The 14,976-nt window shown below is 42.4% G+C and overlaps 1 protein-coding gene across 2 annotated transcripts in view; it reads right to left on the reverse strand.

The window, feature by feature from the left end:
• Window positions 1-14,976, reverse strand: part of HIBCH (3-hydroxyisobutyryl-CoA hydrolase) — a 141,603-nt gene that overhangs the window by 104,651 nt on the left and 21,976 nt on the right. For both annotated transcript variants that reach the window (XM_055398642.2, XM_055398641.2), the window contains exon 3: window positions 672-812. In XM_055398642.2, coding sequence (XP_055254617.2) covers window positions 672-812 — 141 coding nt within the window. The remainder of the gene's footprint in view (window positions 1-671; window positions 813-14,976) is intronic.

Here is a 14,976-nt window from a genome sequence, read left to right on the forward strand (position 1 = left end):
AAACCCAAATTTCAAACCCAGGTAGTGTGACTAAGTCACGTTTTTCCACGATACCATGCAGTTTTCTTAGCATAGGAAAGTTTAAGGCCTTCTCCAAGAAAATGCTGACAAGCTCTTCAAAAGCAGTCATCTTCCAACCAAAAAAGCTATCATGTAGAAGCAGACTAGATGTGTATACTCATGACCCAAGAGGCAGAGCCAATATTACTGGTCAAAAGGTTGGAAAAATGAAGAGCGACAGAATCGAAGAAACTTGTGTGTGCTTAGTTGCTCAGTCATGTCTGACTCTTTGAGACCCCATGGAGTGTAACCAGCCAGGCTTCTCTGTCCATGGGGATTCTCCAGGCAAGAATACTGGAGTGGGTGGCCATGCCCCCTCCAGGGGATCTTCCCAACCCAGGGCTTGAACCCAGGTCTTCTGCAATGCAGATGGATTCTTTACCGTCTGAGCCACCAGAACCTGAAGCCATGTAAAGGTGGAAGCGAATGTCGTATGCAGCAATGATGCTCCAGGACAACCACTGAGGAAAGAACGGAGGACTCCAGAAGTAATTAGGCTTGGGCACTGCGCCCATACACTCAAGTGATTCTGTGGGAGAAAACACTAGGAAAGTTCTATACAGACACACTTTTAAAAGGATCCATACGACTGCTTTAAGAAAATGACAAACCTTTAGCTGTGGGTAAATCTGCCGAATCATACCAAGAGTCAGTGTATTCAGAAACCTTGGTCTGTTTAGTGTTATCACTCCTGCACAACCTTTTCTTTCCAACAGGACTTCTGCTGCTGCATCTGTGTGATTAGACATTTTCTGTGTAAACAAAAGAATAACTTTAGGATAAAATTCATTAAGTTTTTGCCACAAGTCAACATCAAAGCACACATTAAATGCAAATCTTTCACACAATGTTAAGAGCAGCTAATCAAACGGACATCTTGGTCCATCTGACAAAGTGTCCTAAAGTTATTTACACAGTGTAGATAAACAATTCCAAAATAGACAATATACACCTCTTAAATCTCTTAAATTTTATTTGAGTAAACTTAGTGAATTGATTAGAACCCAGTCCTAGAATTTCTTAGACTATAAAATACTCTTAAATCTTTATTACTGTACACCAAGCAATATGTTAGGTACTTGGAAATCAAAGATGAATACAGAGGGCAAGTAATTCTGACTACAGTAGCTACCAACAAGTTGGAAAAAACTAAAAACAATGATATTTGAGCTGGACCTTGATGTACCCTAAGAAAAAAAGGAGTGAAAATCTTGGAGAGTTCAGTTCAGTTCAGTTCAGTTCAGTCGTATCCGACTCTCCGCGACCCCATGAATCACAGCACGCCAGGCCTCCCTGTCCATCACCAACTCCCGGAGTTCACTCAAACTCATGTCCACAGAGTCGGTGATGCCATCCAGCCATCTCATTCTCTGTCGTCCCCTTCTCCTCCCACCCCCAATCTTTCCCAGCATCAGAGTCTTTTCCAGTGAGTCAACTCATTGCATGAGGCGGCCAAAGTATTGCAGTTGCAGCTTTAGCATCAGTCCTTCCAATGAACACCCAGGATTGATCTCCTTTAGAATGGACTGGTTGGATCTCCTTGCAGTACAAGGGACTCTCACGAGTCTTCTCCAACACCACAGTTCAAAAGCATCAATTCTTCAGCGATCAGCTTTCTTCACAGTCCAACTCTCACATCCATACATGACCACGGGAAAAACCATAGCCTTGACTAGACGGACCTTTGTTGGCAAAGTAATGTCTCTGCTTTTTAATATACTGTAAAGGTTGGTCACAACTTTCCTTCCAAGGAGTAAGCGTCTTTAAATTTCATGGCTGCAATCAGCATCTGCAGTGATTTTGGAGCCCAAAAAAATAAAGTCTGACACTGTTTCCACTGTTTTTCCATCTATTTCCCATGAAGTGATGGGACCAGATGCCATGATCTTTGTTTTCTGAATGTTGAGCTTCAAGCCAACCTTTTCACTCTCCTCTTTCACCTTCATCAAGAGGCTTTTTAGTTCCTCTTCACTTTCTGCCATAAGGGTAGCACATGTTAAAACATGAACAATGAATATCTGGAAATATTAAGATGTTTAACAGGAGTGGAGTAAAGGCTGATTGAGAAAATGACAGGAAAGCAGTAGGCAGGAAAAGTGCTTTAAGGCCAGATAATAAAATGAGATTACAAGATCATGTACAGTAGTAGTAAAGAACATGCCTATACAGAAGTGTGTAGGACCTCACCCAGGCTTCCCAAGCAGTTCAGTGGTAAAGAATCCATCAGCCAATGCAGGAGACTCAGGTTAGATCCCTGGGTGGGGAAGATCCCCTGGAGGAGGAAATGACAACCCACTCCAGTATTCTTGCCTGGGAAACCCCATGGACAGAGGAGCCTGGCGGGCTGTAGTCCATGGGGTCACAGAGAGTCAGACACGACCGAGCAACTAAACAACGACAAGAAGGGCCTCACACACCACGCTGAGTGAGGCAAGCGGCACATCTTGGGGTGGCGTATTTTGTTCCCCTTCAATACTCAGTGCTTCTGCTTCCTTGATTAAACCCTTGCTGCTGCTGCTAAGTTGCTTCAGTCGTGTCCGACTCTGTGCGACCAAATAGACTGCAGCCCACCAGGCTCCCCCGTCCCTGGGATTCTCCAGGCAAGAATACTGGAGTGGGGTGCCATTGCCTTCTCCATGATTAAACCCTTACTCATAGGAAAAACAGATGATAGACTAAAAAAGTTGTAGCTTTCAGGTACCTACATCATTCTAAATTTTAAAGTAATACAGATAAAAGTTTTCATATTATACAACATGCTACATACAAGTATTAATAAACTTTCATCTCTCTCCACACTGAATTTCTTTTTTACTTAAACCAAGTCAGACTTGCCAGGCAAAAAAAAAAAGTTTCACTGAACAACAACATAAATTACCATCTAATATCAGAGACAATCTTTTAAAACTATTACTTGGTTTCAGCTCAGAGATGTTGAGGCTGAAAAGATGCACCTCCTGACCTTCTAACAAGAAAAAAGGGTGAAGAGACTGCAAATTAACGGCTTTTGATGAACTCAGTCAGACACAGGCGGTCACAGGGCAAATAGTCCTGTAATGGAGTATGGAGAGAGGTGCCTTCAGGGAGGGGTAGAGTCAGTCTATTTGCTTACCTCAGGCAGAAGCCCTAAGGAAGGTTAACTAGAATGTTTAATGACTTGCTAGAGGTCAAGTCCCCGACTCAATGGACATGAGTTTGAGCAAGCTCTGGGAGTTGGTGATGGACAGGGAAGCCTGGTGTGCTGCAGTCCACGGGGTCGCAAAGAGTCGGACATGACTGAGTGACTGAACTGAACTGAGAGGTCAAGTGCAGGCAAACTGACAGTATGAAGTTATTGGGGGGTGGGGCAGGGGGTAGTCACAGTCATGGGGGAACTCCTACTCTTGCTGACTCTTCCTCCTGGAAACCAATTAGGTTCTCCCAGGGAAGACTAGAAAAAGCTCCCCAGTGTGGTGGTGGCTGGGGGAGGGAAACAACAGACACAGCTAAATCCCTCCCCCTCATCTTCCAAACAGAGCAAAAGGCTAAATGTGCCGGGGAGAGAGAAAGGACTGCAAAACCGTGTTCCAGGGAAGCCCTTTCACAGTGGGGAAATAGGATGGAGGTTCACAAAATAAGAAACATAATCCAAAGGGAGAAACATTTCAAAACCACAGCCTCCTGACCTTAGTGTTTTTCAACCAGAGCTGGGGAAAAGGAACAGGAGTCAAAGGAAAAGTGGGAGAAAGGCAGCCCATCCCCAGAGAAGGGACAGGAACACTTATAAGGACCACACCCTTGGTCTCTGGCTCACAGTGCTTTTCAAATATTAAGGATTAATGGGCATGAAAGAAATTACTGATAAAAAAAATTTCATCAAATTTAAAACTTCTCTGCAAAAGATAAAGACAAGTCAGAAGTCAAAAGAAGATCCTTGCCTATCATATATCTGATAAAGAATTTGCATCCAAAATACATAGCTGACCCTTGAACAACACCTATTTAAACTGTAAAGGTCTTCTTACACTCAAATGTTTTTCAGTCATAAATACTATAGTACCACATGATCCCCAGCTGGTAGAATCCACAGGTACAGAGAAGGAATCTCAGCTGTAGAGGGCTGACTGTAAAATTATACTCAGATGTTTTGACTGCACAATCAGTCCCCCTTGTTCGAGGATCAACTCTATAAAAAAAAACACACAATTTTTTTTAAAAATCCAATATTAAAATGGGGAAAAAAAATCTTAAAATTTTCAAGGAAAAGATAGGGATGGCAAAAAAATAAAAAACCACACACACACAAAATGCTCACCATTTCTCGTTCGGGAAATGCAAATTAAAACCACAATGAGACACCACTACACACATATTAAAATGGTTAAAATCCAAAAACAGACAATAACATGTTGCCAAGAACAGTGGAAACTGTCAGACTTTATTTTTTGGGCTCCAAAATCACTGCAGATGCTGACTGCAGCCATGAAATTAAAAGACGCTTACTCCTTGGAAGGAAAGTTATGACCAACCTTGATAGTATATTAAAAAGCAGAGACATTACTTTTCCAACAAAGGTCGATCTAGTCAAGGCTATGGTTTTTCCCGTGGTCATGTATGGATGTGAGAGTTGGACTGTGAAGAAAGCTGATTGCCGAAGAATTGATGCTGGAGAAGACTCGTGAGAGTCCCTTGGACTGCAAGGAGATCCAACCAGTCCATTCTAAAGGAGATCAATCCTGGGTGTTCATTGGAAGGACTGATGCTAAAGCTGCAACTGCAGTACTTTGGCCACCTCATGCGACGAGTTGACTCACTGGAAAAGACTCTGATGCTGGGAAAGGTTGGGGGCAGGAGGAGAAGGGGACGACAGAGAATGAGATGGCTGGATGGCATCACCGACTCTGTGGACATGAGTTTGAGTGAACTCCGGGAGTTGGTGATGGACAGGGAGGCCTGGCGTGCTGTGATTCATGGGGTCGCGGAGAGTCGGACACGACTGAGCGAAAGAACTGAACTGAAGTCTTCCTTGGTGGTGCCAGTGGTAAAGAACCCACCTGCCAAGGCAGGAGACATAAGACATGGATTCAACCCCTGGGTTGGGAAGATCCCATGGAGGAGGGCATGGCGATCCAATACAGTATTCTTGCCTAAAGAATCTCATGGACAGAGGAGCCTGGAGGGCTACCGTTCATGGGGTTGCAAAGAGTCAGACTTAAGCAAGCATGCACACAAGGATGCAGAACAGCAGAGATGCAGAACCTTGTCCAACTCTTTGCAACCCAATGCCTGCAGCACGCCAGGATTCCCTGTCCATCACCAACTCCCAGAGCTTGCTCAAAATCATGTCCATCAAGTTGGTGATGCCATCCAGTCATCTCATCTTCTGTCATCCATCCCCTTCTCCTCCTGCCTCCAATCTTTCCCAGCATCAGGGTCTTTTCTAAAGTCAGTTCTTCCCATCAGGTGGCCAAAGTATTGGAGTTTCAGCTTCAGCATCAGTCCTTCCAATAAATATTCAGGACTGATTTCCTTTTGGATTGACTGGTTTGATTTTCCTGCAGTCCGAGGGACTCTCAAGAGTCACCTCCAACACCACAGTTCAAAAGCATCAATTCTTCAGCACTCAGCTTTCATTATAGTCCAACTCTCACATCCATACATGACTACTGGAAAAACCATAGCCTTGACTAGACAGACCTTTGTTGGCAAAGTAATGTCTCTGCTTTTTAATATGCTATCTAGGTTGGTCATAGCATTTTTTCCAAGGAGCAAGCGTCTTTTAATTTCATGGCTGCAGTCACCATCTGCAGTGATTTTGGAGTCCTGAAAAAAACAGAGCCTCTCACTGTTTCCATTGTTTCCCCATCTATTTGTCAGGAAGTGATGGGACCAGATGCCATGATCTTCGTTTTCTGAATGTTGAGTTTTAAGCCAACTTTTTCACTCTCCTCTTTCACTTTCATCAAGAGGCTCTTTAGTTCCTTTTTGCTTTCTGCCATAAGGGTAGTGTCATCTGCATATCTGAGGTTACTGATATTTCTCCCGGCAATCTTGATTCCAGCTTGTGCTTCTTCCAGCCCAGCGTTCCTCATGATGTACTCTGCATATAAGTTAAATAAGCAAAGTGACAATATACAGCCTTGACATACTCCTTTTCCTATTTGGAACCAGTCTATTGTTCCATGTACAGTTCTGACTGTTGCTTCCTGACCTGCATACAGGTTTCTCAAGAGGCAGGTCAGGTGGTCTGGTATTGCCATCTCTTAAAGAATTTTCCGAAGTTTGTTATGGTCCACACAGTCAAAGGCTTTAACACAGTCAATAAAGCAAAGGAGATGTTTTTCTAGAATGCTCTTGCTTTTTTGATGATCCAAAAAATGTTGGGAATTTGACTGCTGGTTCCTCTGCCTTTTCTTTTTTTTAAATTATTTTATTTATTTTTTAAATTTATTTTAATTGGAGGCTAATTACTTTACATTCTTGTATTGGTTTTCCCATACATTCACACAGATCTGCCATGGGTGTACATGTGTCCCCCATCTTGAACCCTCCTCCCACCTCCCTCCCCATCCCATCCCTCTGGGTCATCCCCGCATACCAGCCCCAAGCAACCTGTATCACGCATCGAACCTGGACTGGTGATTCATTTCACATATGATAATATACATGTTTCAATGCCATTCTCCCAAATCATCCTGCCCTCACCCTCTCCCACAGAGTCCAAAAGACTGTTCTATACACCTGTGTCTCTTTTGCTGTCTCATATACAGAGTTATCGTTATCATCTTTCTAAATTCCATATATATTCATTAGTATACTGTATTGGTGCTTTTCTTTCTGGCTTACTACACTCTGTATAATAGGCTCCAGTTTCATCCACCTCATTAGAACTGATTCAAGTGCATTCTTTTTAATTCCTGAGTAATACTCCATTGTGTAAACGTACCACAGCTTTCTTATCCATTCGTCTGCAGATGGACATCTAGGTTGCTTCCATGTCCTGGCTATTATAAACAGTGCTGTGATGAACATTGGAGGACATGTATCTCTTTCAATTCTGGTTTCCTCGGTGTGTATCCCCAGGAGTGCGATTGCTGGGTCATATGGCAGTTCTATTTCCAGTTTTTTGAGGAATCTCCACACTGTTCTCCATAGTGGCTGTACTAGTTTGCATTCCCACCAACGGTGTAAGAGAGTTTCCTTTTCTCCACATCCTCTCCAGCATTTATTGCTTGTAGACTTTTGGATAGCAGCCATTCTGACTGGTGTGAAATGGTATCTCATTGTGGTTTTGATTTGCATTTCTCTGATGATGAAGGATGTTGAGCATCTTTTCATGTGTTTGTTAGCCATCTGTATGTCTTCTTTGGAGAAATGTCTGTTCTTTGGCCCATTTTTTGATTGGGTAGTTTATTTTTCTGGAATTGAGCTGCAGGAGTTGCTTGTATCTTTTTGAGATTAATTCTTTTTCAGTTGCATCATTTGCTATTATTTTCTCCCATTCTGAAGGCTGTCTTTTCACCTTGCTTATAGTTTCCTTTGCTGTGCAGAAGCTTTTAATTTTAATTAGGTCCCATTTGTTTATTTTTCCTTTTATTTCCAATATTCTGGGAGGTGGGTCATGAAGGATCCTGCTGTGATTTATGTCGGAGAGTGTTTTGCCCATGTTCTCCTCTAGGAGTTTTATAGTTTCTGGTCTTACATTTAGATCTTTAATCCATTTTGAGTTTATTTTGGTGTATGGTGTTAGGGAGTGTTCTAGTTTCATTCTTTAACAAGTGGTTGACCAGTTTTCCCAGCACAACTTGTTAAAGAGACTGTCTTTTCTCCATTGAATATTCTTGTCTCTTTTGTCGAAGATAAAGTGTTCACAGGTGAATGGATTTATCTCTGGGCTTTCTATTTTGTTCCATTGATCTATATTTCTGTCTTTGTGCCAGTATGATACTGTCTTGATGACTGTGGCTTTGTCGTAGAGCCTGAAGTCAGGCAGGTTGATTCCCACAGTTCCATTCTTCTTTCTCAAGATTGCTTTGGCTATTCGAGGTTTTTTGTATTTCCATACAAATTGTGAAGTTATTTGTTCTAGCTCTGTGAAAAATACTGTTGGTAGCTTAATAGGGATTGCACTGAACCTATAAATTACTTTGGGTAATATATTCATTTTGACAATATTTATTCTTCCAATCCACAAACACGGTATATTTCTCCATCTATTAGTGTCCTCTCTGATTTCTTTCACCAGTGTTTTATAGTTTTCTATATATAGGTCTTTTGTTTCTTTAGGTAGATATATTCCTAAGTATTTTATTCTTTTCATTGCAACAGTGAATGGAATTGTTTCCTTAATTTCTCTTTCTATTTTCTCACTATTTCTGTATAGGAATGCAAGGGTCTGTGTGTTGACTTTATATCCTGCAACTTTACTGTATTCATTGATTAGCTCTAGTAATTTTCTGGAGTCTGGGATTTTCTGTGTAGCGGATCATGTTATCTGCAAACAGTGAGTATTTTACTTCTTCTTTTCCAATTTGGATTCCTTTTATGTCTTTTTCTGCTCTGATTGCTGTGGCCAAAACTTCCAAAACTATGTTGAATAGTAATGGTGAGAGTGGGCACCCTTGTCTTGTTCCTGACTTTAGGGGAAACGCTTTCAATTTTTCACCATTGAGGATAATGTTTGCTGTGGGTTTGTCATACATAGCTTTTATTATGTTGAGGAATGTTCCTTCTAGTCCTGCCTTCTGGAGGGATTTTATCATAAATGGATATTGAATTTTGTCAAAGGCTTTCTCTGCATCTATTGAGATAATCATATGGTTTTTATTTTTCATTTTGTTAATGTGGTGTATTACATTGGTTGATTTGCGGATATTGAAGAATCCTTGCATCCCTGGGATAAAGTCCACTTGGTCATGATGTATGATCTTTTTAATGTGTTATTGGATTCTGATTGCTGGAATTTTGTTCAGGATTTTTGCATCTATGTTCATCAGTGATATTGGCCTGTAGTGCTCTTTTTTTGTGGCATCTTTCTGAGGTTTTGGTATTAGGGTGATGGTGGCCTCATAGAATGAGTTTGGAACTTTACCTTCCTCTGCAATCTTCTGGAAGAGTTTGAGGGGTTAGCTCTTCTCTAAATTTTTGGTAGAATTCAGCTGTGAAGCCATCTGGACCTGGGCTTTTGTTTGCTGGAAGATTTCTGATTACAGTTTCAATTTCCATGCTTGTGATGGGTCTGTTAAGATTTTCTATTTCTTCCTGGTTCAGTTTTGGAAAGTTGTACTTTTCTAAGAATTCGTCCATTTCTTCCAAGTTGTCCATTTTATTGGCATATAATTGCTGATAGTAATCTCTTATGATCCTTTGTATTTCTGTGTTGTCTGTTGTGATCTCTCCATTTTCATTTCTAATTTTATTGATTTGGTTTTTCTCCCTTTGTTTCTTGATGAGTCTGGCTAGTGGTTTGTCAATTTTATTTACCCTCTCAAAGAACCAGCTTTTGGCTTTGTTGATTTTTGCTATGGTCTCTTTTGTTTCTTTTGAATTTATTTCTGCCCTAATTTTTATGATTTCTTTCCTTCTACTAACCCTGGGGTTCTTCATTTCTTCCTTTTCTAGTTTCTTTAGATGTAGAGTTATTTAGTTGACTTTTTTTTTGTTTCTTGAGGTGTGTCTGTATTGCTATGAACCTTCCCCTTAGCACTGCTTTTACGGTGTCCCACAGGTTTTGGGTTGTTGTGTTTTCATTTTCATTCATTTCTATGCATACTTTGATTTCTTTTTTGATTTCTTCTATGATTTGTTGGTTATTCAGCAGCATGTTGTTCAGCCTCCAAATGTTGGAATTTTTCATAGTTTTTCTCCTGGAATTGAGATCTAATCTTACTGCATTGTGGTCAGAAAAGATGCTTGGAATGATTTCAATTTTTTTGAATTTACCAAGGCTAGATTTATGGGCCAGGATGTGATTTATCCTGGAGAAGGTTCTGTGTGTGCTTGAGAAGAACTTGAAATTCATTGTTTGGGGGTGAAATGTCCTATAGATATCTATTAGGTCTAACTGGTCTATTGTATCATTTAACGTTTCTGTTTCCTTGTAAATTTTCTGTTTAGTTGATCTATCCATAGGTGTGAGTGGGGTACTAAAGTCTTATTTGTGTTATTGTTAACACTATTATTGTGTTATTGTTAATTTCCCCTTTCATACTTGTTAGCATTTGTCTTAACATATTGTGGTGCTCCTATGTTGGGTGCACATATAATTGTTATATCTTCTTCTTGGATTGATCCTTTGATCATTATGTAGTGTCCTTCTTCGTCTCTTTTCACAGCCTCTGTCTTAAAGTCTATTTTATCTGATATGAGTATTGCTACTCCTGCTTTCTTTTGGTCTCTATTTGCATGGAATATCTGTTTCCAGCCCTTCACTTTCAGCCTGTATGTGTCCCTCGTTGTGAGGTGGGTCTCTTGTAGACAACATATATGGGGGTCTTGATTTTGTATCCATTCAGCCAGTCTTCGTCTTTTGGTTGGGGCATTCAACCCATTTACATTTAAGGTGATTATTGATAAGTATGAACCCATTGCCATTTACATTATTGTTTTGGGTTCGAGTTTATACACTCATTCTGTGTTTCCTGTCTAGAGAAGGTCCTTTAGCCTTTGTTGGAGAGCTGGTTTGGTGATGCTGAATTCTCTCAGCTTTTGCCTTCTTTTGTAAAGCTTTTGATTTCTCCTTCATATTTGAATGAGATCCTTGCTGGGTACAGTAATCTGGGCTGTAGGTTATTTTCTTTCATCACTTTAATTATGCCCTGCCATTCCCTCCTGGCCTGAAGAGTTTCTATTGAAAGATCAGCTGTTATCCTTATGGGGATCCCCTTGTGTGTTACTTGTTGCTTTTCCCTTGCTGCTTTTAATATTTGTTCTTTGTGTTTGATCTTTGTTAAATTGATTACTATGTGTCTTGGGGTATTATTTCGCCTTGGGTTTATCCTGTTAGGGACTCTCTGGGATTCTTGGACTTGGGTGATTATTTCCTTCCCCATTTTAGGGAAATTTTCAACTATTATCTCCTCAAGTATTTTCTCATGGTCTTTCTTCTTGTCTTCTTCTTCTTGGACTCCTATGATTCAGATGTTGGGGCATTTAACATTGTCTCAGAGGTCTCTGAGATTGTCCTCATTTGTTTTAATTCGTTTTTCTTTTTTCCTCTCTGTTTCATTTAATTCTACCATTCTATATTCTAACTCACTTATTCCACTTTCTGCCTCCGTTATTCTACTGTTTGTTCCCTCCAGAGTGTTTTTGATCTCATCTATTGCATTACTTTGTGAACCACGGTCCGTCTAGTCAAGGCTATGGTTTTTCCCGTGGTCATGTATGGATGTGAGAGTTGGACTGTGAAGAAAGCTGATCACCGAAGAATTGATGCTTTTGAACTGTGGTGTTGGAGAAGACTCTTGAGAGTCCCTTGGACTGCAAGGAGATCCAACCAGTCCATTCTAAAGGAGATCAATCCTGGATGTTCATTGGAGGGACTGATGCTAAAGCTGAAACTGCAATACTTTGGCCACCTCATGCGACGAGTTGACTCACTGGAAAAGACTCTGATGCTGGGAAAGGTTTGGAGTGGGAGGAGAAGGGGACGACAGAGAATGAGATGGCTGGATGGCATCACCGACTCTGTGGACATGAGTTTGAGTGAATTCCGGGAGTTGGTGATGGACAGGGAGGCCTGGCGTGCCGTGATTCATGGGGTCGCAGAGAGTCGGACACGACTGAGCGATTGAACTGAACTGATTGCATTATTCATTGTATACTGACTCTTTTTTAGTTCTTCCAGATCCTTGTTAAACCTTTCTTGCATCTTCTCAATCCTTGTCTCCAGGTTATTTATCTGTAACTCCAATTTGTTTTCAAGATTTTGGATCAATTTCACTATCATTATTCGGAATTCTTTATCAGGTAGGTTCCCTATCTCTTCCTCTTTTGTTTGTGTTGGTGGGCATTTATCCTGTTCCTTTATTTGCTGGGTATTTCTCTGCCTCTTCATCTTGCTTATGTTGCTGTGTTTGGGGTGGCCTTTCCGTCTTCTGGCAGTTTGTGGTTTCCTCACTGTGTGTGGGGTTGGACAGGTGGCTTGTCAAGGTTCCCTGGTTAGTGAAGCTTGTGTCGGTGTTCTGGTGGGTGGAGCTGGATTTCTTCTCTCTGGAGTGCAATGAAGTGTCCAGTAATGAGTTATGAGATGTCAGTGGGTTTGGAGTGACTTTGGGCAGCCTGTATATTGAAGTTCAGAGCTATTTTCCTGTGTTGCTGGAGAATTTGCGTGGTATGTCTTGCTCTGGAACTTGTTGACCCTTGGGTGGTGCTTGGTTTCAGTGTATGCATGGAGGCGTTTGATGAGCTCCTATCGATTAATGTTCCCTGGAGTCAGGGGTTTTCTGGTGTTCTCAGGATTTGGACTTAAGCCTCCTGCCTCTGGTTTTCAGTCTTATTCTTGCAGTAGCCTCAAGACTTCTCCATCTGTCACTTCCAAGGGGGTTCCCTCTGTTTCAGCTTCTTCTGTTTGCTGGTCTCTTCAGTGTCTAATTTCCACCCTGACAATAGGGGGCGGAGGTGGACACTTTTTAGGCTCCCTTGTTCAGTTGTGCTGTGGGGAGGGAGGAACGCTGCAGACAAATATCACTGGTGTCTGTGGGGAGTGCTCGCGGTGTCTCAGCCACACTGGGTTTGCCCCCGCTCACAGCGTGTGTGCTGTCCCAGTCTACTCTGAACAGGCTGTAGGTTGCTGTAGGTTGAGGCCGGCGCTGGGTTGCACGCATTTTCCAGGTCTAAGCCTCTCAGGTTCAAGTACTCGGGTACTCCACAAAGGCGCAGACTTGGGTGGGCCTGCATTTTGTGCCCTTCCCCAGTCTGAGCAGCTCAGATGACCAGGTGTTTGGCGAGCACGGTTGCTGCGACTTATCACCTCCCCAGTCCCTGCCGCTCGGTTTTCTGAGTGTACAACCAGTGTACCTTCTCAGGCAGATGTCAACCGGCCAGAAACCCAAGAAGTCTTGGTTAGCAACGAAGCCTGCTTGCAGTTTGGTATCGGATGCCTCTCTAGGGCCGTGATTGCCCCCTTCCAGCTCTGGCTGCCCTCCCCTGCCTGTCTCGGCGGGGGATGGGGCATGAGTCGTCTGCAGTCAGCTAGCTCTGCTCAGTCCTTTGTTCTGTGAGAGGGTCTGGCGGACTCTTAGGTTAGGGCTTTTCGCCATTTCACGGGGTAGCTACCCCACAGTCTGCTTTGCCATCTCCAGTTAGCTCTCTCAGATCGCCCTCGGGGCATTCAGGCCTGGTCCTCACTCTAAGCAGTGCAGCCCCCACCTCCCCACCCAGCCCCCTCTTGCTAGTGGTGGATGCGGGCGTCTGTGCTGCTTCTCCACTGGGAGTTACCTTTGGGCGCCTAATCGGTGGGTTTTAATTATTTCTTTCTTTTTCCTCCCAGTTATGTCACCCTCTGAGGTTCCAAGGTTCGCCACAGACTTGCCAGTGAGAGTGTTTCCTGGTGTTTGGAAACGTCTCTCTTTTTTAAGCCTCCCTTCCTGGGACGGAGCTCCCAGGAAGCTCTTTTGTCTCTCTTTTTATCTTTTATGTTTTTTCCTACCTCCTTTCGAAGACAATGGTCTGCTTTTCTGGGTGCCTGATGTCCTCTGCCGACATTCAGAAGTTTTTTTGTGGAATTTACTCAGCGTTCAAATGTTCTTTTGATGAATTTGTGGGGGAGAATGTGGTCTCCCTGTCCTATCCCTCCGCCATCTTCCTCCCTCCTCCTCCTCTGTCTTTTCTAAATCCAGCTTGAACATCTGAAGTTCTCTGTTCACGTACTGTTGAAGCCTAGCAACAGGCTTTTCGAGCATTTGAGAATTTTGAACATTACTTTGCTAGCGTATGATATATGTGCAATTGTGTGGTAGTTTAAACATTCTTTGGCATTGCCTTTCTTTGGCAGTGGAATGAAAACTGACCTTTTCCAGTCCTGTGGACACTGCTAAGTTTTCCAAATTTGCTGGCATATCTAGTGCAGCACTTCCACAGCATCATCTTTTAGGATTTGAAATAGCTCAACTGGAATTCCATCACCTCCACTAGCTTTGTTCATAGTGATGCTTCCTAAGGCCCACTTGACTTTGCATTCCAGTACATCTGGCTCCAGGTGAGTGATCACACCATTGTGGTTATCTGGGTCATGAAGATCTTTTTTGTTTAGTTCTCCTGTGTATTCTTGCCACCTCTTCCTAACATCTTCTGCTTCTGTTAGATCCATACCATTTCTGGGAAAGACTAGAGATCTCTTCAAGAAAATTAGAGATACCAAGGGAACATTTCTTACAAAGTTGGTTAGGGAACTAGATACTAAATACTGCAGCTAACAGTTCCCAAGCTGCAACTAAAAACCTGGCATGCCACAACAAAGATCAAAGATCCTGTGTGTCACAACTTAAGACCCCATGCAGCCAAATAAAAATGGAATAAATATTTTTAAATAATCAGTGGGAGAGATGAGATGATCTAACCCACAGAAGAATTCTAAATGATTTATGAAAATCTCCCTTCCAGCAGGTAAAACGTAGTCCCCCTCACCTTCTGAGTGTGGGCTGATCTTACTGACATGCTTCCAAAACACAGAGTAGAAAAAGGAAAAAACAACAGTAACTTCAGAGAGCAGTGAAAGTTGCTCAGTCGTGTCCAGCTCTTTGCGACCCCATGGACTATACAGTCCATGGAATTCTCCAGGCCAGAATACTGGAGTGGGTAGCCTTTCCCTTCTCCAGGGGCTCTTTCCAACCCAGGAATTGAACCAGGTCTCCCACATTGCAGGTGGATTCTTTACCAGCTGAGCTACTGACAAATACCACCTTCACTACATGATAAAGGTCAGCATCACCAGCT

Source organism: Moschus berezovskii, chromosome 2 (genome assembly GCF_049115385.1).
Source record: "Moschus berezovskii isolate FMDL1 chromosome 2, NW_MosBer_1.0, whole genome shotgun sequence".
Taxonomy (NCBI): Eukaryota; Metazoa; Chordata; class Mammalia; order Artiodactyla; family Moschidae; genus Moschus; species Moschus berezovskii.